The following is a 25,261-nucleotide window of genomic DNA, read 5'->3' on the forward strand; positions in this document are numbered from 1 at the left end:
ATTATATATTGGTATGGGGGTGAGGAAGTATATAACCCTGTCTTTTTAATTCATCCATTGGTAGACAATGAGGAGTTGTACTCAAACCTGACGGAGAGGACTGCGCTTCACCTGGAAATCCTGGTCTTTCAGATGCATACAGTCCTGAATGGGGCTTGGGGATGCCTGCTTGGGGAAGGGGATAAGTGAGTCTGTGTATGAAGAAGAGTGAAATTGATATTTTGTTATTAGAAAGGTACATCCTGGCAGAGAATGACTAGATATCGACCAAACTCATTTTTCTTTCTTGGCACAAAAACAAACCACATTTCACAGCCTCCTTGGACCTAGTTAGCTAGATGTGCTGGCTCCTACCAATGGAATGTGAGCTGAAGTGATATGAAACTTATGTGTTAAGGCAGTTAAAAGAAAGGATGCAAAACCATTCTCTTTCTTTCCTTACTGACTGGTTGGATGATGTCATAACAAATCTTAAAACTATGTGCTGATGACAGAAGCAGCCTGGGTTCCTAAATGACTGTGTGGAGCAGAGCCCCAATTCAACGCCACTGACCCACAAGGGACAGTGATGTGAGCAAGAAAATACATTTTTGATGATAATCTACTAAGATTTCAAGGATTATATTACAGCAGCTAGGGTCATTTACTCCAGAGTTTACTAAAATTTTTTAGGTATGTGTACTACAGATCATATTACTGACATTTCTATTACATATGATTACTGTTATACCTTTAATATATCTGTTTTAAGCTTTTAAACACAAATATAAAAATCTATTTTAGAATTTCTATTATTGAAATGGTTTTACCTATAACAACAAAGATACAAGACGTGTTAAGAAAATCTTAGTTATCACTAACATACCCCCAAAGAGCAATGATGAGTGGGCACAATCTCTCCTTTAAAAATACTAAATAGCATTATAGATCAATGGAAGACTACTAGACTTAGCACTGAAGTGAATGAATTTTAGTGTAAGGTTCACTGCATCATTTCTTTGTCAACTAGTACAAATGTAGAAACAAGGCCAGGAAATCACCACATGTGGATTTACATCATGAGGATATAGTATAGGAAGGGGGCTCAAAACATGTCTGTTGAAGACACAAATGAACAAATGACAACATGAATCGATGACAGGCTACTTCACAGAAGTATTTTATGGAGATCAAAGACCTGACAATATAAGTGGTTAGGCACATGAATGGCCTGTGTTCCTGGTCCACAGCTCTATGACCTTGGGCAATGGCTTTATTTATTTTAAGCTCTTAGGCTTCAGTCTTCCTGTCTATGAAATAGGGATAATAATGGACTATAACCCATGGAGTTGCTATAAGGTTAAATGAAATAATACATGTAAATTATTTGCCCAAAGTAAATGTGACAAATGTTAGCTGTTATCACCTACCAGTAAATTGAGTTCATCTCAGTTTCATTTCTTGAATTACGGGCATAAAGACGCCTTCTCTACTTGTTATGAGGATCGTGTGGGAGACTGGAAATGACATTTCAGTGCTACACAAAAGCAACGCTGTCTATGACAAGGTTACTGTGACGTGTTACTCCGTGTTGAAGAATGACAGTGGGTCACACATACTTCGACTAAACTGTATTGGACCTGAAGCATTTTAATGAGGATCATTTCTCTTGTGGCTACAAAACTCACCCTATGAGATGACAGCCAGTCTGTGACTAAGTCAAAACTAACTGGTTTATAAAGAAGCAAATCTATGACTCATAAACAGAATAAAATTCACTTTCTCCCTCATCGTGAATGAACTGTTCCAGCATTATTTAAAGCTGAGGAGACTGTATTTTTCAGTGAAAACCTTTAGGACTATTTAGTGGCAGCAACTTTTTTATAGCATCTATTTATTTTTTCATTTAGCCCTAGAATTTTGATGACTCGAGTAAGGATGAATATAAAAAGAAGAGAGTAATGACTCACTGGTAGACTCAAGCTAATATTAGTCATTAATCATTCACCAGGAATGATTACATAGAACAAATAACTATAAAAGTTTCCAATGACAAAACAACAAATAAAAAAATTCATACCTCATAGGTTGTAAATCAAAACCACTGACCCCAAAAGAATCTATTCTGATAGGTTTCATCAGCTCCTCTACTGTGGGCAGATCTAAAAGGCGGAAAAAAAAAGCAGAAACAAAAAATGTTATGTAGGTTGCTTAATTTATATGTGTAATAGCACCAAAATTATATTTTCTCTGACACAGTTAACAAAACAGTACATGCAATACACCTGGTTTTCCATCTTAAGTTTCCTTATGCCAGGAAAACTTCCTTTCTTATGAAATATCAAATAAATATCTCAAATATCAATATTAAATATATTTATCAAAAAATATCTATACGCAAACACACTCTCAGTACATATTTGGTTGATCCCGAAATGCTGTTCTCTAACAAAATACAACTTTAGTACATGTACAGGCAAAATAGTAAAAATGTCCCTTTAAGTGACTTCTTAATTTGATCAAGGCATATTAGAAGAGAAACTGGGCCAGGTGCAGTGGCTCATGCCTGTAATCCCAGTACTTTGGGAGGCCAAGATGGGTGGATCACCTGAGGTCAGGAGTTCGAGACCAGCCTGACCAACATGGTGAAACCCCATCTCTACTAAAAATACAAAAATTAGCTGGGCGTGGCAGCAGGTATCTGTAATCCCAGTTACGCAGGAGGCTGAGGCAAGAGAACTGCTTGAACCAGGGTGGCGGAGGGTGCAGTGAGCCAAGACAGTGCCACTGCACTCCAGCCTAGGCGATAGAGCAAGACTCCGTCTCAAAAAAAAAAAAAAAAAGAAAAGAAAGAAAAGAAAAGAAACTGAATTTTTGTTTTGTGTTTGGCTCTAATTTTATAGTTAGGCCAATGATTCCTGTATTTCATTTGAAAAAAATCTTCTTTTTTTTTTGAGGCAGAGTCTCACTCTGTTGCCAGGGCTGGAGGAGCACTGGCGCGATCTTGGCTCACTACAACCTTCGCCTCCCGGGTTCAAGCTATTCTCCTGCCTCAGCCTCCCGAGTAGCTGGGACTACAGGTGTGTGCCACCATGCCCAGCTAATTTTTGTATTTTTAGTAGAGATGGGGTTTTACCATGTTGCCCAGGATGGTCTCAATCTCTTGACCTCATAATCCACCCACCTCGGCCTCCCAAAGTGTTGGGATTACAGGTGTCAGCCACCTCACCTGGCTGAAAAAAACTCTTTAATTAAGCTCAGAGACTGAGAAACAATCACTACAGCAAATTGTATTTTAATTATATTACACTAAAAACTCTTTAGAAAGGATATCAAATAATCGAAAAATTCATCTATCAGTTTTTACCGGATTCCATAGTGGAGATGTTTTTTGAATTCTCTTCATTTTCTTGAGGATGACCTTTCACTGAACTCTTGATATCTTCCATTGTGTTACTCTCAATTTTTTGTTTGTCTTCATCTCCCAATGAATGGGCTATATGACAATAAGCTTGATGTAGGGCTTCAACATCACTACTGCTTTGTCCATAAGAAACACCTGTTGAAATAAGCGTAATCACCAGAAATAATTACACCACAAATACATGAGAACTATAAAACACTAATATCATTTCTTAACCTGTTAGGAATATAAAAGTAGAGTTAAGTACTAACTAGGTAATTTGCAGCTATGGTCTACCAGCATGGATTCACAGCAGGCTCAACAACTCTTTGAGTAAGCTGAGGCGTGTCCTGATGTGGTAAGTATAAAATCTGCCTTCACTAGTCATTGCTCTTTCTACTACTATTCTTTTATTTATTTATTTATTTATATTATACTTCAAGTTCTAGGGTACATGTGCATAACGTGCAGGTTTGTTACATATGTATACTTGTGCCATGTTGGTGTGCTGCACCCATCAACTCCTCAGCACCCATCAATTCATCATTTATATCATGTATAACTCCCCAATGCAATCCCTCCCCCCTCCCCCCTCCCCATGATAGGCCCCAGTGTGTGATGTTCCCCGTCCCAAGTCCAAGTGATCTCATTGTTCAGTTCCCAACTATGAGTGAGAACATGCGGTGTTTGGTTTTCTCTTCTTGTGATAGTTTGCTAAGAATGATGGTTTCCAGCTGCATCCATGTCCCTACAAAGGACGCAAACTCATCCTTTTTGATGGCTGCATAGTATTCCATGGTGTATATGTGCCACATTTTCTGAATCCAGTCTGTCACTGATGGACATTTGGGTTGATTCCAAGTCTTTGCTATTGTGAATAGTGCCACAATAAACCTACGTGTGCATGTGTCTTTGTAGTAGAATAATTTATAATCCTTTGGGTATATACCCAGTAGTGGGATGGCTGGGTCATATGGTACATCTAGTTCTAGATCCTTGAGGAATTGCCATACTGTTTTCCATAATGGTTGAACTAGTTTACATTCCCACCAACAGTGTAAAAGTGTTCCTATTTCTCCACATCCTCTCCAACATCTGTTGTTTCCTGATTTTTTAATGATTGCCGTTCTAACTGGTGTGAGATGGTATCTCATTGTGGTTTTGATTTGCATTTCTCTGACGGCGAGTGATGATGAGCATTTTTTCATGTGTCTGTTGGCTGTATGAATGTCTTCTGGTACCAAAACAGAGATATAGACCAATGGAACAGAACAGAGTCCTCAGAAATAATACCACACATCTACAGCCATCTGATCTTTGACAAACCTGAGAGAAACAAGAAATGGGGAAAGGATTCCCTATTTAATAAATGGTGCTGGGAAAATTGGCTAGCCATAAGTAGAAAGCTGAAACTGGATCCTTTCCTTACTCCTTATACGAAGATTAATTCAAGATGGATTAGAGACTTAAATGTTAGACCTAATACCATAAAAACCCTAGAAGAAAATCTAGGTAGTACCATTCAGGACATAGGCATGGGCAAGGACTTCATGTCTAAAACACCAAAAGCAATGGCAGCAAAAGCCAAAACTGACAAATGGGATCTAATTAAACTAAAGAGCTTCTGCACAGCAAAAGAAACTACCATCAGAGTGAACAGGCAACCTACAGAATGGGAGAAAATTTTTGCAATCTACTCATCTGACAAAGGGCTAATATCCAGAATCTACAAAGAACTCAAACAAATATACAAGAAAAAAACAAACAACCCCATCAAAAAGTGGGCACAAGATATGAACAGACATTTCTCAAAAGAAGACATTCTACTACTATTCTTAATCAACCCCTTCTGCATTGGATAAAAGTATTCTTAAGTTTCCCAAACTAAAAAATTCCTTTGAAGGATTCTACCTCTCCTTTACCATTACCATTCTCTCTGCTTCTCTGTACCGCCAAGCATCCTGTCATCTACACTTTTTCAACCACAACGAATTCAGTTGGAGGACTGAATTCCTCCAACTTTGCAATCCAATGTATTCCAACATCCCACTAAAGCTGTTATGATGATCAAAAGCAATTTCCTAATGACCAACTCCATTTGTCTTTAGTTCTTTTCAACTATGTGAGACATCTGACATTATCTTTCTCAGTTTATCTCAGCCAAAAGGCAGAGAAGTCATACATTGTTTTTTTTCCTGATAACTGTTTCTTCTGCATGCCTTCTTCTTTTTATTACTACCATCATTTTGATGGCGGTTTACCATCTCTTATGGTCTATAGTTCATTTCAGGGCTCCACCTTCAGTCCTCTTCTTTTGAATACCTCACTTACTAGTTTTTTGGCCTGGCTAATTTCATGAAGACTTTTAGCTTCAACTATTACCCATATGCTTATGACTCCAAAATCTATGTCTTGCGTCCTTATAACTCTTTTCTGAATATCAACTTAACAGACATCTAGATTGTCCTATATCACATCTACATATTCCTCAACTGAATTCATTATATTCCCTACTAAAACTTGTTCTACTACCAGTATTTCCTAATCACATCACTATTTACTCAGTCACAATAGAAACCTTGATGTCATCATTCACTCTTCCTTCCCTATTAGCCTTCTGATATGGTTTGGCCGTGTTCCCACCCAAATCTCATCTTGAATTGTAACTCCCACAATTCCCATGTGTCATGGGAGGGACCTGGTAGGAGGTGATTGAATTATGGGGGTGGGTCTTTTCTGTGCTGTTCTCATGATAGTGAATGAGTCTCACGAGATCTGATGGTTTTAAAAACAGGAGCTTCCCTGCACAAGCTCTCTTTGCCTGCCGCCATCCATGTAAGAGTGACTCGCTCCTCCTTGCCTTCTGCCATGATTGCGAGGCTTCCCCAGCCATGTGGAACTGTAAATACCATAAACCCTTTTTCCTGTATAAATTACCCAGTCTTGGGTATGTCTTTATCAACAGCATGAAAATGGACTAATATACCTTCTCTTTCCACCAACTGACAAATTCTAGAAAAAAGAATTCAAATAATTTAATGTTAATAATGATTGCACATTTTTGAGTACTTTCTTACTCATTTTATAATTTTTATTACTGACAAGTGGAATTTTCAAAATTAGAGGAAAATAATGAATCACAGAAGACAGGAAAAAAAGAAGAAAAACAGGTGACTAATCTCTTCTCTTCATACCCATGGTTAATTAACCAGTTATTAAAAATAAAATACTATATATAGTCTCATCTTCCTATATATACAATGTAAGTTGTGTATATACACAACTTCTAAACAGAAGAGATAGCCAAGTGCTACATATAAGATTGTGTAAGAATGCCTTACAATGAGATGTCTTTCTAGCTAGTGTTTCAGGTCCCCATGGCTACATGAAGTACACCCAAATAACAAGTTTGCTTAAATAAACTAAAAACAGAAGGGGATACTGCCAACAGTTGAAGGGCAGAGATTTTCAAGAGGACATGAGGAAAAAGGTCTTGCTTGTAGCATGAACGAAAGAGATCATTAATTTTCCAGAAAAGAGGAAAAGCACATGGTGTCTTTTTTTCCTCCTTAAAAATATCAGGTTGAGCAAGTATCTGCTGAGCATACATAAAAGAAATGACTTCAATGGTAAAGACCATAACAGTATCAAATGCTCATACCTAATTTAGTAGGCATGAGGTGTCAGAAAGAATAGGTTTTAGGCTTTTAAGCAACAACAGAGCAAACATGCAGAAAAACAAATGCCCTAAAAGTTAGAAATGAAAAAAAAAAAAAAAAAGTAGAAGAGGCTGCTCAAAAAATGGCAGGAAAGTGGTACTTTCCTAACTTGAGTTATTAACCTAAATCATATTAAAAATAATTTCATGGTTATGTAAGTTAACATTTCTCCAAGCATATCATGAAAAGGGGTTCCTTATCTGCCTTTTACATTGAAAACAGAAGACTCTGTAGTTATTTTATGTATTGTTATTACAAGTCAAAAGCTCTCATATTTTTCAACTTTAGAAAATTGAGGCTGGGCATAGTGGCTCACGCCTGTAATCCCAGCACTTTGGGAGGCTGAAGCAGGTGGATCACTTGAGATCAAAAGTTCAAGACCAGCCTGGCCAACATGGTGAAACCTCCTCTCTACTAAAAAAATACAAAAATTAGCCAGGCGGGGTGGGGTGCACCTGTAATCCCAGCTACTCGGGAGGCTGAGACAGGAGAATCGCTTGAACCCAGGAGGCGGAGATTGCAGTGAGCAGAGACCATTCCACTGCACTCCAGCCTGGGTAACAGAGCAAGATTCTGTTTCAACATAAATAAATAAATAAAAAATGAAAAAATAAAAGAGGAAGTTGAGAAGTGCCAGATACTATTTTGCAGAGGAAAGGGTCTAGTTTCATGGAGTAACACTGTCATCCTGTGACGACTCCAGTAATGGAGGCATAGCACAAAATGGTACTTGCTTATGAGACAAATGAAAGTAAATGAAAGGTTAGATCTAGTCTGGTGTTAGGAAACCTTAAGTTTTATATTTACTAACCTCTTTGATACAGCAAAGCACAAAGAATTTCATAAATAATATTTTTAACAAAAGAGAATCTTTGACAATGTTTAAAGTTAGACAGTGTTTGAAAATTAACCAATGGTTGTTAAAATTAGCTGTTTAACACATGAAGTGACACGGTAAAACAAACAAACAAAACCCACTGAACTTTTCAGTTCTTAAACCTAGTTCACATACTCATTTGAAGACTTCCAAGTATATATTTTATTTATTTATTTATTCATTTTTTGAGATGGAGTCTCACTCCATCACCCAGGCTGGAGTGCAATGGCATGAACTTGGCTCACTGCAACCTCCGCCTCCCAGGTTCAAGCGATGCTCCTGCCTCAGCCTTCCGAGTAGCGGGGATTACAGGCACGTGCCACCACACCTGGCTAATTTTTTGTATTTTTTAGTAGAGACCAGATTTCATCATGTTGATCAGGCTAGTCTCGATCTTCTGACCTCAGGTGATCCACCTGCCTCGGCCTCCTAAAGTGCTGGAATTACAGGCAGGAAACAATGCACCTAGCTGAAGACTTTAAAGTATATATTTTAAATACCAGAAATTCAATACCCCGCAGCCAACAAGTGTTTATACTGTATAACTCTAGGTTCTCTACTGTGCAGCATGCATTAGTAACAGAGGGTTGACATACATAATGATGATAATAACAACAACAAAGTTGTAACTGTTTAGTGACTCCAAAAAATGTACTATGGACTATATTTTATCTCAGTTGACCATCATGAGGGTTCATTTTAAAGAAGAGAAAACATGCTTAGAGGTAGGTACTCATTATACAATGTCACATAGCTGGTAAGTGGCAAGGTTGAAAATATGAATCCAAATCTACATGATAGTAAGTTCATGCTCTGCTACATTCAAGTAATGGACTAATCAAACTATCTTGGAGTCACGAATATTTAAGAATTAAGACCAAAAAACTATAGCTTTATATAACTGTTTAGATCATCTTAATAAAATTTTTACTTTTAGAAATACATATTTTATTTCTGAGTTTTTCTTAAAACCTATGGTACTGGTTTTCATACTGTGTATGCAACTGATTTTGTTATCAGTTTTTCAGAGAAAATCATGGGTTTCACAGATGTATTATTGAAATTCCATTTTAAATCATGCTTTAAAACTTAAACATTATAATAGAAGCTAATCTGCACACTCAAATGTACCATTTATGTAACTGTACTAATCTGAAGACATTATGTAATTACAATATTTTTAATAATTTTTGCTTTCTTTTTTACTTGTTTTAATGCATATCTCAGAATAAAGTTTCTCTGGTCATCCTGAGCACATGAATTTCCTATAAAATACTGTTAATCAGAAAAGCTGTAGTTGTACAATGGCCTTTTAAAAAAATTCATGTCTGCCTACTGAAAACTCTGCAAGGGGACAGACTATCAAAGCACATATGTGACATGGTTCCTTAAATCAACAGCAGTAAAACTGGGGGACATGCACTCAGCACATGCTTACATCATGGTAGAATACTCAGCTGGGCAACAAGTGAGTAATGTGTCTTGATGGGGAAATTACGTTTTATAGTTGTAATTTTTTGACCTTTATATTTTAAAATGAAAGTGGATGTAACAAGTCAAAATAGTGGTGACTCTTGGAAAGACAGTGACTAGAAATAAGAGATGTGATGGACATTGTGGTTAAAGTCCTCTTTTTATCTGGTTGCCGATTACATGGGTGTGCTCAGTATTTCAAAACTCATTGAGTTGCACTATTGTGATACCACAAACTTTTCTATAGGTATATTATATATCAATTAAAAAGTAAAAAGCAAAAAAAAAAAAAAAAATGAAATGCAAGCTGATGATGGTTAGTGATTTCTGAGTTGGTTAGTAATTTCCATTACTCTTTTTTATCAAGTGTCTGAACTGGTTTAGTTAACCAGTATCCATAGACTGCAAAGCAAGCTGATTAAAAAGTTCCCACTTACAGCTATGTATGTGATAAAACAAGAGTATTTTTATACTATTCAATCAACAAAAACAAAAAACACAAACACACTGGAAGGCTGATGGTGATACGAGACCATAACAATCTCAATAGTTTCTATTTTCAAAAATTCCAAAAGACCATTACTGTCCTCACCTATTTTATGAACAAATGTAACAAATATAAGTTTAAATATTTATCCTGATAAAATATCATTTTTACTTATGAGACAGTTCTACATAAGATTTCAATTGAAGATGTGCATTTCACTGCTTTAAAAAATTTTGAAAAGGCATTATCTTGAAGACCTTTATAAGCTTTAGGAAAGTCTAGTTGGTCTCAGGTATTTCAGAATTTGGGGATGGGGTGTAGCTTTTTCCTAGAGAAAGAACTATGGAAAAGCACAATAAGACCAAAGTCCCATTTCTCCTACACATGGCAGATTTAACTGAATACTCTGGAGAGGCATAGAAAATTAGTTAACGTTCACCTACAGTGCTACACTTTTATCAACATCATTTATTCATTTATTAATAAATATTTATTTAAAACCTCACTTTACTTGGGCTACTTGCATTGTGCAAGTTTCAATTAAATTATTATATATGATAGAAAAATGTCAGATTTAAAGTTGTCATTATCAATATGGTTATTACATATACATTTCCTTAGAAATGTAGTCAATTATTCATAAAGCATTCCATATTTAGAGAACAGTCAGGTTTCCAAACATTTTTACCTGTTCCTGTCATTTCATTCTCAGTCATTTCTGGTAGGCCCCTTGGCTTAGGTGTTATTTGATCTTGTTCATCAAGATTGACCTCTGCAACAGAGTCTAATGAATCAAGCAGCACAACTGGAAGAATATAAAAGAAAAATGTAACGAATGTAGATAAACTCAGTGGTTCTGCTGATCTAATAAAATTATTTTAAACATATGCAATGCAGGCCGGGTGCGGTGGCTCACGCCTATAATCCCAGCACTTTGGGAGGCCAAGGCTGGCGGATCACGAGGTCAGGAGATTGAGACCATCCTGGCTAACACGGTGAAACCCCGTCTCTACTAAAAATACAAAAAATTAGCTGGGCATGGTGGTGGGCGCCTGCAGTCCCAGCTACTCGGGAGGCTGAGGCAGGAGAATGGTGTGAACCTGGGAGGCAGAGTTTGCAGTGAGCCGAGATCGCGCCACTGCACTCCAGCCTGGGTGACAGAGCGAGACTCCGTCTCTCACACACACACAAAATATGCAATGCATATAAAAACAAAGATAAATGCTTATATACAAAGAACATATAATCTTTTATATATATGTAACAAGCATGTTTTATCTATGTGTGTGTATGCATATAACAAATGATTTTCTTCCGATGCAGAAGACAGACTAACATCAACATACATATCTATGCTTATGTACAGCCTAGTGTACATGTACACACGGAAGGCAAAGGGCATTAAGAAAAATAAAAAAAATCTTAAATATAACAGAATGGATTCAAGATAGACATAAGAAACACATTATTGAGAAAAGCTAGGAACATTAATTCCTTAGAAATATTTAAAAACAAACACAGATAGTGACTCATTCAGAATTACTTAGATGAAATTCTGAACAGACTAATTTTTTGCCAACTAAAAGATGAATATAAATAATATTTACCATTAGCTAGCATGCCAGTTTTTTCTTCTTCCTAAATTAAAAAAGGAAAATGATGACATGTTTTGAAACCAAAATTAGGTAAAATGACCACAATGCAAATAATAGCAAAATCTGAAATCCAGGGCTTTTTATTCCACATTGAAAAGATCAGGAACTGTGTTTTCTAGGCTTCTTTCACCAATCACTCTCATTTATCAATAATTCTTCAAGACTAGCTCTGACGGAACGTCTAAAATTCTCTTCTGAACCTTGGCAATTACCAAAATTAATTTAGACCTTACAAATTCTTGCTTAAAGTATTTAAGTTCCATTTGCTCATCTACTTTGCTCAAGAATTCTCTAGTTTTTTTGAATGTCAAGACAATAGAGCTATTTCACGCAAGAGTACTGCAATTATAACATTACCAGTCTATTTTTATTTATTGTTCAAAATTAATGGCCAAATACTTTGTACTCATTATTTCATCTATATTTCAAAAGACACAACTTTCAGAAAGACAGGCCACAAAACCGTAAGACAGACGAAGTTCTTCAATATTAGAGGTTCCCTTAGAATAAGTTTTCCTATTAATATCACCTCTACCTCCTACTTGGGTAGGCAGTTTGTGGTATCTTCCAATAACAGAGCTTTAATCCTTCCTATTTTGATTCTTACCCAGACAGTGCTCTGAAGCTTCCACAATTAGGCTGATACATTTTTATACATATGGTATACCTTCTAAATATACCACGCTATTATGCTTACACAGTTCAAGCAATACTCCTGCCTCAGCCTCCCGAGTAGCTGGGACCTCAGGCGCATGCCAACCATGCCCGGCTAATTTTTTATATTTTTAGTAGAGAAGGGGTTTCACTATGTTGGCCAGGCTGGTGACCTATTCATTTTTCAATAAAATATTGTAATTGCCATATTCCAAGTATAAATCTCATTAAATTTCTAAGGATATTCATCAGTCATATTAATTTCTATATTATTTCTAAGGTCATCTCATTTTTCCCTCAAAACTGAGTGACACGTAGACACCCAAGGACCAAATACTAAGTAAATTTAAAAATAAGAGGATTTATATATACCTGAAAAGTGTTTATCTTGAGTCTACAATTTCATTCATGTTAAAACATCTAGTCCTAACACACAGAACCAAAGAGACTGTGCCCACAGTCCAAATAAATAGTAATAACAAATAACAAAACAACAATATTAATTGTTCTAGCTACTATTAGATACCTTCAAAGATAAGTTCTACAAGGTAGGCAATATGAAGAAGCAACCCTCAACAATTCTTGTTAAGAACTGGGAAATGAGAGAATCAGAGTATGAAGCACCACTGAATATGAATGGAATCATGTAGTTCCTTATCTTAGCCAAGTAAGTTTCAGACGTTAATGTTGTAACTAGCATAAATATTAGGGAGGGACATTTACTATACTTCATAAAGGGAAGTCATACCAAAGAAAAACTATAAGTTAATATACTTGTTTAAAAATTAGTTTTGAAATTTTAATTAAGCTTTCAATTTCTAAAGCTTAACTTAAGCTTAACTTATTTGCCAAAAGAAGTCTTTGGTTGTTTGTCTGATTGAGATAGGGTCTCACTTATCAACCAGGCTGAAGTGCAGTGACATGATCACAGGTCACTGCAGCCTTGACCTCCCTGGCTCAAGTGATCCTCCTACCTCAGTCTCCTAAGTAGCTGGGACTATGGGCACTTGTCACCACACTTTGCTAATTTTTTAAGGATTTATTTTTTGGAGAGATGAGATCTCACTATGCTGTCCAGGTTGTCCTTGAACTCCTGGGCTCAAACAGTCCTCCTGCCTCAGCCTCCCAAAGTGTTGAAATTACAGGCATGAACCACTGTGCCTGGCCAAAAAACCTCTCATAAAATAATCAATTGTCATAATTTTTTTCATTAAGATTTACATTAATTTGATATCTTGAATCAAGCAAATGTTTAACTGTTAAGAGACCTGTAAGTTTACAACAATGAGCAAGATTATGAAGAACTCCATTTTTTGAGCTCTTCATATAGCAATAGGCAGCCAGGTTGATGAAAAAAGTTGCAAAACTGTCAAATATATAATTGATATATACCTGTTTGGGTACACTTATTTTTTCTGATTTGGAATTCTCTTTGGAAGGCGTCTCTTCATCTTTAGTAGTCAACGGTGCACCAACATACTCATCTTCAAAATCATCACTGTAATTTTCTGAAGAAAATAATTATTAAAAGCACAAAGACCACATTGTCAAAAAAGTCAAATTCCAGGAAAAGGCTGTTGATTTCCAAAGGAAGAAGTCTGTATAAGAATAGTTTATTGAAATATTAACATAAAGATGCCTTTGGAGAATCTATAGAACTCTCCATCCCAAATAAACAGAATATACATTCTTCTCAGCATCACATCACACTTATTCCAAAACTGACCACATAGTTGGAAATAAAGCACTCCTCAGCAAATGTAAAAGAACAGAAATCATAACAAACTGTCTCTCAGACCACAGTACAATCAAATTAGAACTCAGGATTAAGAAACTCACTCAAAACCACACAACTACACGGAAACTGAACAACCTGCTCCTGAATGACTACTGGGTAAAAACGAAATGAAGGCAGAAATAAAGATGTTCTTTGAAACCAATGAGAACAAAGACATAACATACCGGAATCTTTGGAACACATTTAAAGCAGTGTGTAGAGGGAAATTTATAGCACTAAATGCCCACAAGAGAAAGTAGGAAAGATCCAAAATTGACACCCTAACATCACAATTAAAAGACCAAGAGAAGCAAGAGCAAACACGTTCAAAAGCTAGCAGAAGGCAAGAAGTAACTTAAGATCAGAGCAGAACTGAAGGAGATAAGAGACACAAAAAACCCTTCAAAAAAAATCAATGAATCCAGGAGCTGGTTTTTTGAAAAGATCAACAAAATTGATAGACCACTAGCAAGACTAATAAAGAAGAGAGAAGAATCAAATAGATGCAATAAAAAAATGATAAAGGGGATATCACCACCGATCCCACAGAACACAAACTAGCATCAGAGAATACTATAAACACCTCTATGCAAATAAACTAGAAAACCTAGAAGAAATGGATAAACTCCTTGACACATACACCCTCCCAAGATTAAACCAGGAAGAAGGTGAATCCCTGACTAGACCAATAACAGGCTCTGAAATTGAGGCAATAATTAATAGCCTACCAACCAAGAAAAGTCCAGGACCAGACGGATTCACAGCCAAATTCTACCAGAGGTAAAAAGAGGAGCTGGTACCATTCCTTCTGAAACTATTCCAATCAATAGAAAAAGAGGGAATCCTCCCTAACTCATTTTATGAGCATCTTCCTGATACCAAAGCCTGGCAGAGACACAACAACAAAAAAAGAGAATTTTAGACCAATATCCCTGATGATCGATACAAAAATTCTCAATAAAACACTGGCAAACTGAACCCAGCAGCACATCAAAAAGCTTCTCCACCACGGTCAAGTTGGCTTCATCCCTGGGATGCAAGGCTGGTTCAGCATACCCAAATCAATAAATCGAATCCATCATATAAACAGAACCAAAGACAAAATCACATGATTATCTCAATAGATGCAGAAAAGGCCTTTGACAAAATTCAACAGCCCTTCATGTTAAAAACTCTCAATAAACTATGCATTGATGGGATGTATCTCAAAATAATAAGAACTATTTATGACAAACCCACAGCCAATATCATACTGAATGGGCAAAAACTGGAAGCATTCCCTTTGAAAACTGGCACAAGACAGGGATGCCCTCTCTCACCACTCCTATTCAACATAGTGTTGGAAGTTCTGGCTAGGGCAATCAGGCAAGAGAAAGAAATCAAGGGTATTCAGATAGAAAAAGAAGAAGTCAAATTGTCCCTGTTTGCAGATGACATGATTGTATATTTAGAAAACCCCATCATCTCAGCCCAATATCTCCTTAAGCTGATATGCAACTTCAGCAAAGTCTCAGGATACAAAATTAATGTGCAAAAATCACAAGCATTCTTATACACCAGTAACAGACAAACAGAGAGCCAAATCAGGAATGAACTTCCATTCACAATTGCTTCAAAGAGAATAAAATACCTAGGAATTCAACTTATAAGGGATGTAAACGACCTCTTCAAGGAGAACTACAAACCACTACTCAGTGAAATCAAAGAGGACAGAAACAAATGGAAGAACAGACCATGCTCACGGATAGGAAGAATCAATATCGTGAAAATGGCCATAGTGCCCAAGGTTATTTATAGATTCAATGCCATCCCCATCAAGCTACCAATGAGTTTCTTCACAGAATTGGAAAAAACGGCTTTAAAGTTCATATGGAACCAAAAAAGACGCTGCATTGTCAAGACAATCCTAAGCCAAAAGAACAAAGCTGGAGGCATCATGCTACCTGACTTCAAACTATACTACAAGGCTACAGTAACCAAAACAGCATGGTACTGGTACCAAAACAGAGATATAGACCAATGGAGCAGAACTGAGCCCTCAGAAATAATACCGCACATCTACAGCCATCTGATCTTTGACAAACCTGAGAAAAACAAGAAATGGGGAAAGGATTCCCTATTTAGTAAATGGTGCTGGGAAAATTGGCTAGCCATAAGTAGAAAGCTGAAAGTGGATCCTTTCCTTACTCCTTATACGAAAATTAATTCAAGATGGATTAGAGACTTAAATGTTAGACCTAATACCATAAAAGCCCTAGAAGAAAACCTAGGTAATACCATTCAGGACATAGGCATGGGCAAGGACTTCATGTCTAAAACACCAAAAGCAACGGCAGCAAAAGCCAAAATTGACAAATGGGATCTAATTAAACTAAAGAGCTTCTGCACAGCAAAAGAAACTACCATCAGAGTGAACAGGCAACCTACAGAATGGGAGAAAATTTTTGCAATCTACCCATCTGACAAAGGGCTAATATCCAGAATCTACAAAGAATTTAAACAAATTTATAAGAAAAAATCAAACAACCCCACCAAAAAGTGGGCAAAGGATATGAACAGACATTTCTCAAAAGACGGTATTTATGCAGCCAACAGACACAAGAAAAAATGCTCATCATCAATGGTCATCAGAGAAATGCAAATCAAAACCACAATGAGATACCATCTCACACTAGTTAGAATGGCAATCATTAAAAAGTCAGGAAACAACAGGTGCTGGAGAGGATATGGAGAAACAGGAACGCTTTTACACTGTTGGTAGGAGTATAAACTAGTTCAACCATTGTGGAAGACAGTGTGGCAATTCCTCAAGGATCTAGAACTAGAAATAGCATTTGACCCAGCCATCCCATTACTGGGTATATACTCAAAGGATTATAAATCATGCTACCATAAAGACATCTGCACACGTATGTTTATTGTGGCACTATTCATAATAGCAAAGACTTGGAATCAACCCAAATGTCCATCAATGATAGACTGGATTAAGAAAATGTGGCACACATACATCATGGAACACTATGCAGCCATAAAAAGGGATGAGTTTATGTCCTTTGTAGGGACATGGATGAAGCTGGAAACCATTCTGAGCAAACTATCGCAAGGACAGAAAACCAAACACTGCATGTTCTCACTCACAGGTGGGAAGTGAACAACGAGAAAGAACACTTGGACACAGGGTGGGGAACATCACACAGTGGGGCCTGTCATATGGTGGGGGATGGGGGAGGGATGGCATTAAAAGCAATACCTACTGTAAATGACGAGTTAATGGGTGCAGCACACAAACATGGCACATGTACACATATGTAACAAACCTGCACGTTGCATACATGTATCCTAGAACTTAAAGTACAATTAAAAAAAAAAAAAAAGAACTTTTTCTTTTGCAAAGATTTAATCGGCATTCAATTTATAAGACTATCTTTGGTTTATGTCATTATGGTACTTTCAAATAGTTCTTAGAGTTTTAAATTTTTAGTCTTTTATATAATTAACCAAATAAAAACTTCCAGAGCTGCCCAAAGGACCTTGTATTACCTTTAAAATAAGATTTTAATATTTATTTTTAAAAGACAAACATGACCAATTGCTTACTTATAAAAGGAAGGACTTTTGTGAAATCTTGCCACTTTTTAAAAGGTTGGATTTTGTTTCTTAGGTTGACTGATTTTTTTTTTTTTGTATCTACAGGTATCTCTACTGTAAGTCTTAACTAGTACTTCTGAAAGATCTCTGACCCTTCCCTTAGGTAACTACTGGCCTTATATGACCTTTGCTGTTTTCCCAATCCTGAGTGTTTCTTATCTAAAGCCTCCAAATTATATCTCAATGACTTTGTGGAGAAGGAAAAGGTGTCTCCATGTTAACTCAGGCATTCAGTCTACTTATTGGCAAGGTTGGACAGGAATTATTTGACCAGGATCTCTTCTTCAATTTTTAACTTGTTCACAGTATTAATTCAGATCTGTGGCTATGAAAGGGAACACTTTTTCAGAGTGGAACTGATCATTTTAGAAACAAACATGATCTAATTTGTATTTCAAAAAACTACATCACATTGAGAAACAGGATGGCCTGATGGGAAAAAGACTACATAAGGTACTAGAGTCTACTTCTGGAATGCCTGTTTTTTACTCTTTTCTTAGAATGAAGATGAAGACGACAACTTGTAATTAATACTGGAAGTTAAGAAATGAATTTGAGAGGGTTTGGGAGTGAAACAGGGACGCTTCCAGTGAGATCTGGCTACAGAAACATCTACATTTTAGTTCATAAGAAGTATGAGCTTGGAACAGCATGTATATTGTAACTTAGGTAGATAAACTAGGTTAGTTGGTTAACTATGTCAGTATCTGTATTCTGAGGCTGAGAAGTTCACCTTTGTTTCTCTTCCACATGAGAAAGAATACTGCTTGGAATTTTTAAATATCAGTAGACATATAGTTAAAATCATAAGATAGTTAAAAGTAATTACTTTGTATTACGCACACTTCTAAGTGCTAAGACCAATATAAGATGATCCAGACTTTAGTAGTCTAGGTGGGAACCACCGAATTTTAAGTAACCCCTGAGATTAGACTTGCTTAAGAAAAGATGATGAACGAGGAGAGAGGAGATATGGGAGAATATGACATTGAACTTGGACAACTACTTAGGATTCGGGAACCAGTGGGAGGCGCTGTGGTGTGTGTGTGTGTGTGACTGTGTAAAGAAAGCGTTAGAAACAGTTCAGGCAGTATGGCATAGTGCTTAAGAGCATCACCTGGAGCCAGAAGGCCTAGATTCAATTCCTGGTTCCACTACTTTCAGCTGCAGAACCACTGGCAGGCCACAAACTCCCTTTGCTTTACTTTTTCCATCTGTAAATTGGGGATAATAGTACTTTTCTCAAAAGATTGCTGAGATGATTAGCTATAATGTTTATAGTAATTATTGCTGTTAACATTATTATAGTTAATTTTTTTTTTTTGAGATGGAGTTTTGCTCTTGTTGCCCAGGCTGGAGTGCGATGGCATGATCTCTGCTCACTGCAACCTCTGCCTCTCGGGTCCAAGCGATTCTGCTGCCTCAGCCTCCTGAGTAGCTGGGATTACAGGTGCCCACCATCACGCCCAGCTAATTTTTTGTGTTTTTAGTAGAGACAGGGTTTCACCATGTTGGCCAGGCTGGTCTCAAACTCCTAAAGTCAGGTGATCCACCTGCCTTGGCCTCACAAAGTGCTGGGATCACAGGTGTGAGCCACCACACCCAGCCTACTATAGCTACTTTTGTACTTAATCCAAATCAAAAGTTTATACAGCCAAGTATGATTTCTGATTGGGAAAAGTGCCAATCTAATAAGCATTCTTCAAAACTACATTTTATTATTTTCATGTAGTAACTAAACAGCCTATAGGCAAATACTAGCATCCAGCACACGAATGACTGACTTCCTCCCCAGAAACCTGAATAAAGTACATTTGAAGTAAGAAGGAAGTGTCATTGGTAGACACAGAAAGAAATGAGAGACAAGAAACAAAGAAAAGGAAAACAGCACACGTCAGAGCTTTCAGGAACAAACATCAAGGCAAATTAAGTTTATATAAAAATGAAAGAGTAAAACTAATTTGAGAGGGTGCTTCTTATATGAGAAACATCAGAGATAATATCTAGGCTCTTCCACATTGTTCAGAAAACAATCAGAATATTCACTTGTACCATTCTGACCTTTTTTGCAGGAAGATGTTACATATTCAAGTTACTAGGTTTCTATGATTCTCTATCCTTATAACTTCAAAAATGTTATTTTCAGAAATAAAAATGTTCTTAAAGTTCAGATAAACCATATGCAATGTAAAAGATCCTTTCGGAAGACATTTTTCATCTTTTGTTGGCAAACTTAACTGCAAATTTTTAATTTTTTTGCCAATCTAGAGGACTTTCTCCTCTGCCATATTGGAGTTAAAGGGATTGTACTTTCTTTGTAAACAATACAATATATAAAACAACTATTTTCAAACATTAGAAAACTGGCAGCAAAAAAAATGTGATTCCTAAGAAAAGAAGGGAGCTATCCCTACAATTACCTGAAGGCACATACATTCTGAAGTACTGAGCAGGGGCGGGAGATCAGGACAGTCTCACTGAGTAGAGGAGAGAGAGATAAGTTCAGAAAGCCTGAGGCAATTTAGAAAATATAAGACAGTAATCAAGAGAGGAGGTGCCTAAGTAAAAACAAAGCCCCAGAAATCTGCATAGGGTGCCCTTGATTCTTTGTTGAACACTAAGCTGTTAATGCATAAAATGAGCCAAGAACAAGTGGGATGCTATAAGTTAGACAATTCTCAGAGTTCACACAAGACAGGGAGACTTTTGAACTCTAATCTGCTTAAGTGGAGAGTCCTCACTGATCACTAGGGGCATCCAGTAGAAGCCTCAAAAGGGATGTGCTTTAGCAGTAGGGTTAGAGGTTACTAGAGTTACTCTAGACTTCCGCTAACAAAGCATAAGAAAAGCCTTGAAAAAAAATCAAGTGGTAGGATCAACTACTTACCAGACAAAGCTCAATAATACTCTTTAAAAAAGGAAAATCAAATCCAGACACTGAATAACATAAAATTCACAATACCCAATATCCAATAAAAAATTACTAGACTTCTAAGAGGCAGGAAAAAGTGTCAGGAAACTAGAAGAAAAAATAGCCAACAGAAAAGAGACCCAGAAACAAACAAATACTGAAATCTGTAAAATATGCTTAATATTAAGGACTTGAAAAAAATGAACATAATGAAGAAAAATACTAAAGAATTTTAAAACAAAGACCCAAAATGAACTGTTAGAGTGAAGGAAAAAAAGGACGGGATTGGGCCAGGCGTAGTGGCTCAGGCCTGTAATCCCAGCACTTTGGGAGGCCAAGGCGGGCGGATCACGAGGCAGAAGATCAAGACCATCCCGGTTAACACGGTGAAACCCCATCTCTACTAAAAATACAAAAAATTAGCTGGGTGTGGTGTCGGGCACCTGTATCCCAGCTACTCGGGAGGCTGAGGCAGGAGAATGGCGTGAACCTGGGAGGCGGAGCTTATAGTGAGCCGATATCGCACCACTGCTCTCCAGCCTGGGTGACAGCACGATTCTATCTCAAAAAAAAAAAAAAAAGATGGGATTAATAGCAGATTAAAGAAAGGAAAAAGACCAGTAACTTGAAGCAAAGGAACTGTTCTCTCGTGAACAGTGAAGCACAGAAAGAAAAAAAGGTTTTAAAAAATGGAACAGTCTTAGTGACCCATAAAACAAAGCTTAGCACTCTATCATAATAAGGTTCAGAGGGCAGGAAGCGGAAAGCAGCATTATTATTAATATTTTAAGAATTCATGGCCAAAATATTTTTTATTTTGACGGAAACTATAAATCCATAGATCAATGATGCTCAACCAACTCTGAACAGAATAAATATAAGAAAAGCATACCATGACACACCATAGTCAAACTGCCAAAAAACAAGGATACAACCTTGAAAATAGAGGGAAAAAAGACATGATATACACAAAATAACAATAACAGGAATTACCAGAAACTTCTCATGAGAAGTAAGGTCAAAAGATAATAGAATAAAATCATTAAACCGCCCAAGGGAAAACAAAAAAACAAAAAAAAAACCACTACATAAAATTCTATATCAAGTAAAAGTATTCCTCAAAAACAAAGGCAGAGTATATTTTCAGACAAACAAAAGCTGAGAGAACTTGTTCCTAGCAGTAACCTGCACTACAAGAAATGTGAAAGGAGGCTCTTCGTGATAAGAAAAATAATTTGAGATAGAAATTCAAATGTATGCAATGGAATACAAAGCACTGGGAATGGTAAATATATGGATAAATACACATTTTTACATAAATATCCATTTCTTATATTCCTTAAAAGTACTGTTAAATGATAACTGATTGCTTTAACAACAATAATAATAATGCGCTTTTTAAAATAATAATGTGGTGTTTTTAAGACATGTAGAAAAATGTTGACAAAAATAGCAAAATGGTTGAGGAGAGTTTATTGTTGTTAGAGTTCATATAAATATAGTGATATAATGTTATTTGAAAGTAGACTGTAATAAGGTAAAGACATATTTTGACTCATAGGGCAACTAAGAAAAAAAAATACAACAAAGAACTATAGCTAAAAAGCCAAAAGCAGAATAAAATGGAATACTATAAATAATACAATAGAAGGGAGGACAAAAGCAACAAAAACAAAAAGATAAAAAGAAAACAAATGGCAAAACAGTAAACAACTATATCAATAAATACATTCCTGTAAAGTGTAAAAACACATCAGTTAAAAGGTAGAGACTGTCAGAATCAACAAAAATGCTAAAACCAGCTATATGCAGTCTATGAAAAAAACATTTTAAATATAAAAGCACACATGCATTAAAAGTCAAAAAGTAGGAAAAGGTACACCTCTCCATCAACATGCTTTGCAGGTCTTTACCATGTTTTCAGAGATGCCCACAATCCTGGCACAAAAATCCTTTTTTCTTTTTTCCCAAGTGGTCCACTGCTCACTCTCAACAAATGAGGCAGTTCACTTTTAACAATTTCTTAGCAGCTCAGTTTATAACACAGGCAAACCCACTCTATCTATTCAAAGCTCTAAGACAATACGATTTTCCTTTTAATTATTTTTCTTATCAACGTCTTCATTAAAAGCTATTATCTTTTCAAATATAAATTTAAGAACCAATGAAATTACCTGCCAGGTCTTCATGTTTCGATTCATTCTCATGTTCGTCATCAGTTAGTTCTACATTAGCTTGATTACTGGAAAAAATATTTATTCAATTTAGCATTACATGTTAAAAATATATTCTCATGCAACTCTTTCTATATACCTTTTAAAAAAATCCCTAAAATTATACACGTCCTCTCTTAAGTCCTCTTGTTCTATCAAAAGCTAAAAATTTGGGAGCTTTAAGGAAAACGTTTTGAAAATAAAGCATCTTCGAAGCATATGATTAATTGTAGCTTGAAAGTAATACAAAGGAAAAGATGCCCTATTTCCTAAATATACACAATTTTATTACTATGTGCATTTTACATGTCCAAATATTATCTTATGATCCTAGATATCCCTTCTACACTGAAGATTAGAAATTGACCACAAGCTATGAGAACCAGTGAAGTCCATACGAAATCCAGAAAAAAATGCTAAGGTCAGCACTTACATGCTAATAAGCCATTGAATCCTGAAATGGAAGCTGAATAGAGCCTTAAAACAAAACCTAAGCAAGGGAACAAAGGAGCTTGAGTATGATTTAATTATATTGGATGTATTAGTTCATTTACTGCTTTCTCTCAAGCCAGGAATCAGTTCTACCTTTTCAGTCTATCAACCCTCTTTAGTGAGATCGTAAGAGAAACTATAAGACTATGTAATAATGATGAGAACTACAAACACCTAATATTGCATGTTCAATGCTATTCTGTACTTTGACCGGCCTGTTCTAGAGCAGAAATATCAATAATTAAGAATACTGTTAAGAAATAAGAAAAAAGTTAAAAAAAAATGTAGGAAAGTGGCAAAAAGTTGTGGCCCACAAACCTGGCATGCTTAACCTGTATTGACACCGTTGGGAAAGGCAATGACCATAGGCCCTGAGTGTCTCTGCACATTCTTGCTGAATATGCCAAGAGTGCAAGACGCTGATCATTTTTCACCATGCCATTTGGGTAACATTTCCGACCAAACAAAGAGCAGGCTTGTCTCCACTTTATAAAAGTAATACATTTTTCCAAGCTCAGTGTTCCTCTTCTGTAACACAGCCCACCATGCGTGCATACATCAGTTATGGATCCTTTGCCTTGCCCTCAGCATACTCATAGGGCATGGGGAACCAATGCAAACAAATGCGACACTCAGGTACTGCCTTTATTCTTTAATTCTGACCCAGGAATCTTCTGTTTATTGTCAACATCATAAAACTGGAAGACTAGCTTGTTAGCTTGCCAAGTAGGGTAAAAATCTCAGACCCTGAAAAGTTCATGATGATAAATGCATTTCTTTATCCACTGTCTATAAAAAACTAATCATCCTGCAGAGCCTAGGCACTCCAATAATCAGAGATTATGATTCTCCTGACCCTGAACTTAATTATACCTTTGTGATTTCAAAATCCTAAATAAAATCGTAATCTGCTTTCCATTCATAATTTTAAGAATTACATGGATAACTAAATAAGGGCATTGAAGACCTCAGGTTTCAAAGGTCTTGAGAATGGCAATGGTCTAGTGTAATAAAGAGAGGATCAGCTCAGTGAACTAGTGGGATTCCTAGAATAAATGAGGCTTCCCAATAAGCATCAGGGTCAACCATACAGAGGTTAAGACACAGATCAAATTTGTCTTTGCTCCTTGGTTCCCACTTGCCTTTCTGTTATATTTTTTCCTGAGTTTATAATAGTAACCTGGACTCTCTTATTTATCTGTGGAAAATGACTTAATAAATTACTTTCCTAGTAAGGACTTCTTGGCAATGTACTATTAGTCTCCATAGCATGAAATTTCAGACTTTGGAGGCAGCATGGGCTCTCAAATACAAAGAAACATATTCTATTCACACATAAGAAAAACCCTAACTGTAAAATGAACAGATAACAGATTTAAAAAATAAGATTTAATTTTGCCTGTTATATAATGTTTACCTATTTAAAATCATGCATATATCAGCCTTCCAAAAAACACAGAAAACATAAAAATCATCAACAGTTTACACTGTACTTTACCTATGTAAAGCTTTAAAATGTGTAGAGTCATTAGAATCCAATTCCTTATTTAATCTCGAATAATCAATGGAAGATGTTAAGCCTTTCTCAAGCCTGGCAAAAAATTGTTCTTTCTCCTCTTGTTCTTCTAATGTGTCCAATCCCACTCCGAGAATACTATGGTTGAGCTCAGCAACTACTAGTTCTAAATGGAAAGCACAAATATATTTTAGTAATATACAGAATTTTGAAAACATTGATTTGAATGATGCATTTACTGACATTATGTAGTAAATTTTAAAAATTTTACAAATATTTACTCTCTTACTCATCAAATATGAATTCATGTTAACATGTAAGGTTTAAAGCTTCTCTAGAATGATAATTCTAAACCTGTAGGAAGATATTAAATCTGTCTACATGCTTCAGTAAAGGAGGCTTCAAGATAGTTAACTTTTGTAATTCTGAATATAAGCATAACAATTAATAATTGACC

The 25,261-nt window shown here is 36.2% G+C and overlaps 1 protein-coding gene across 4 annotated transcripts in view; it reads right to left on the reverse strand.

Annotated features, from left to right (window-relative positions):
* Positions 1–25,261, reverse strand: part of CEP162 (centrosomal protein 162) — a 102,939-nt gene that overhangs the window by 65,673 nt on the left and 12,005 nt on the right. For 2 of the 4 annotated variants that reach the window (XM_033234504.1, XM_033234505.1), the window contains exons 5-11: positions 24,787–24,970; positions 22,758–22,825; positions 13,640–13,755; positions 11,546–11,576; positions 10,627–10,743; positions 3,347–3,538; positions 2,060–2,141 (exon numbers count right to left, since the gene is read on the reverse strand). In XM_033234504.1, coding sequence (XP_033090395.1) covers positions 2,060–2,141; positions 3,347–3,538; positions 10,627–10,743; positions 11,546–11,576; positions 13,640–13,755; positions 22,758–22,825; positions 24,787–24,970 — 790 coding nt within the window. Of the gene's footprint in view, positions 1–2,059; positions 2,142–3,346; positions 3,539–10,626; positions 10,744–11,545; positions 11,577–13,639; positions 13,756–22,757; positions 22,826–24,786; positions 24,971–25,261 lie in introns of those variants that run through there. The other 2 variants (XM_033234506.1, XM_033234507.1) reach the window with 2 other exon arrangements.

This window comes from Trachypithecus francoisi, unplaced genomic scaffold (genome assembly GCF_009764315.1).
Source record: "Trachypithecus francoisi isolate TF-2019V2 unplaced genomic scaffold, Tfra_2.0 Lachesis_group15, whole genome shotgun sequence".
Classification (NCBI taxonomy): domain Eukaryota; kingdom Metazoa; phylum Chordata; class Mammalia; order Primates; family Cercopithecidae; genus Trachypithecus; species Trachypithecus francoisi.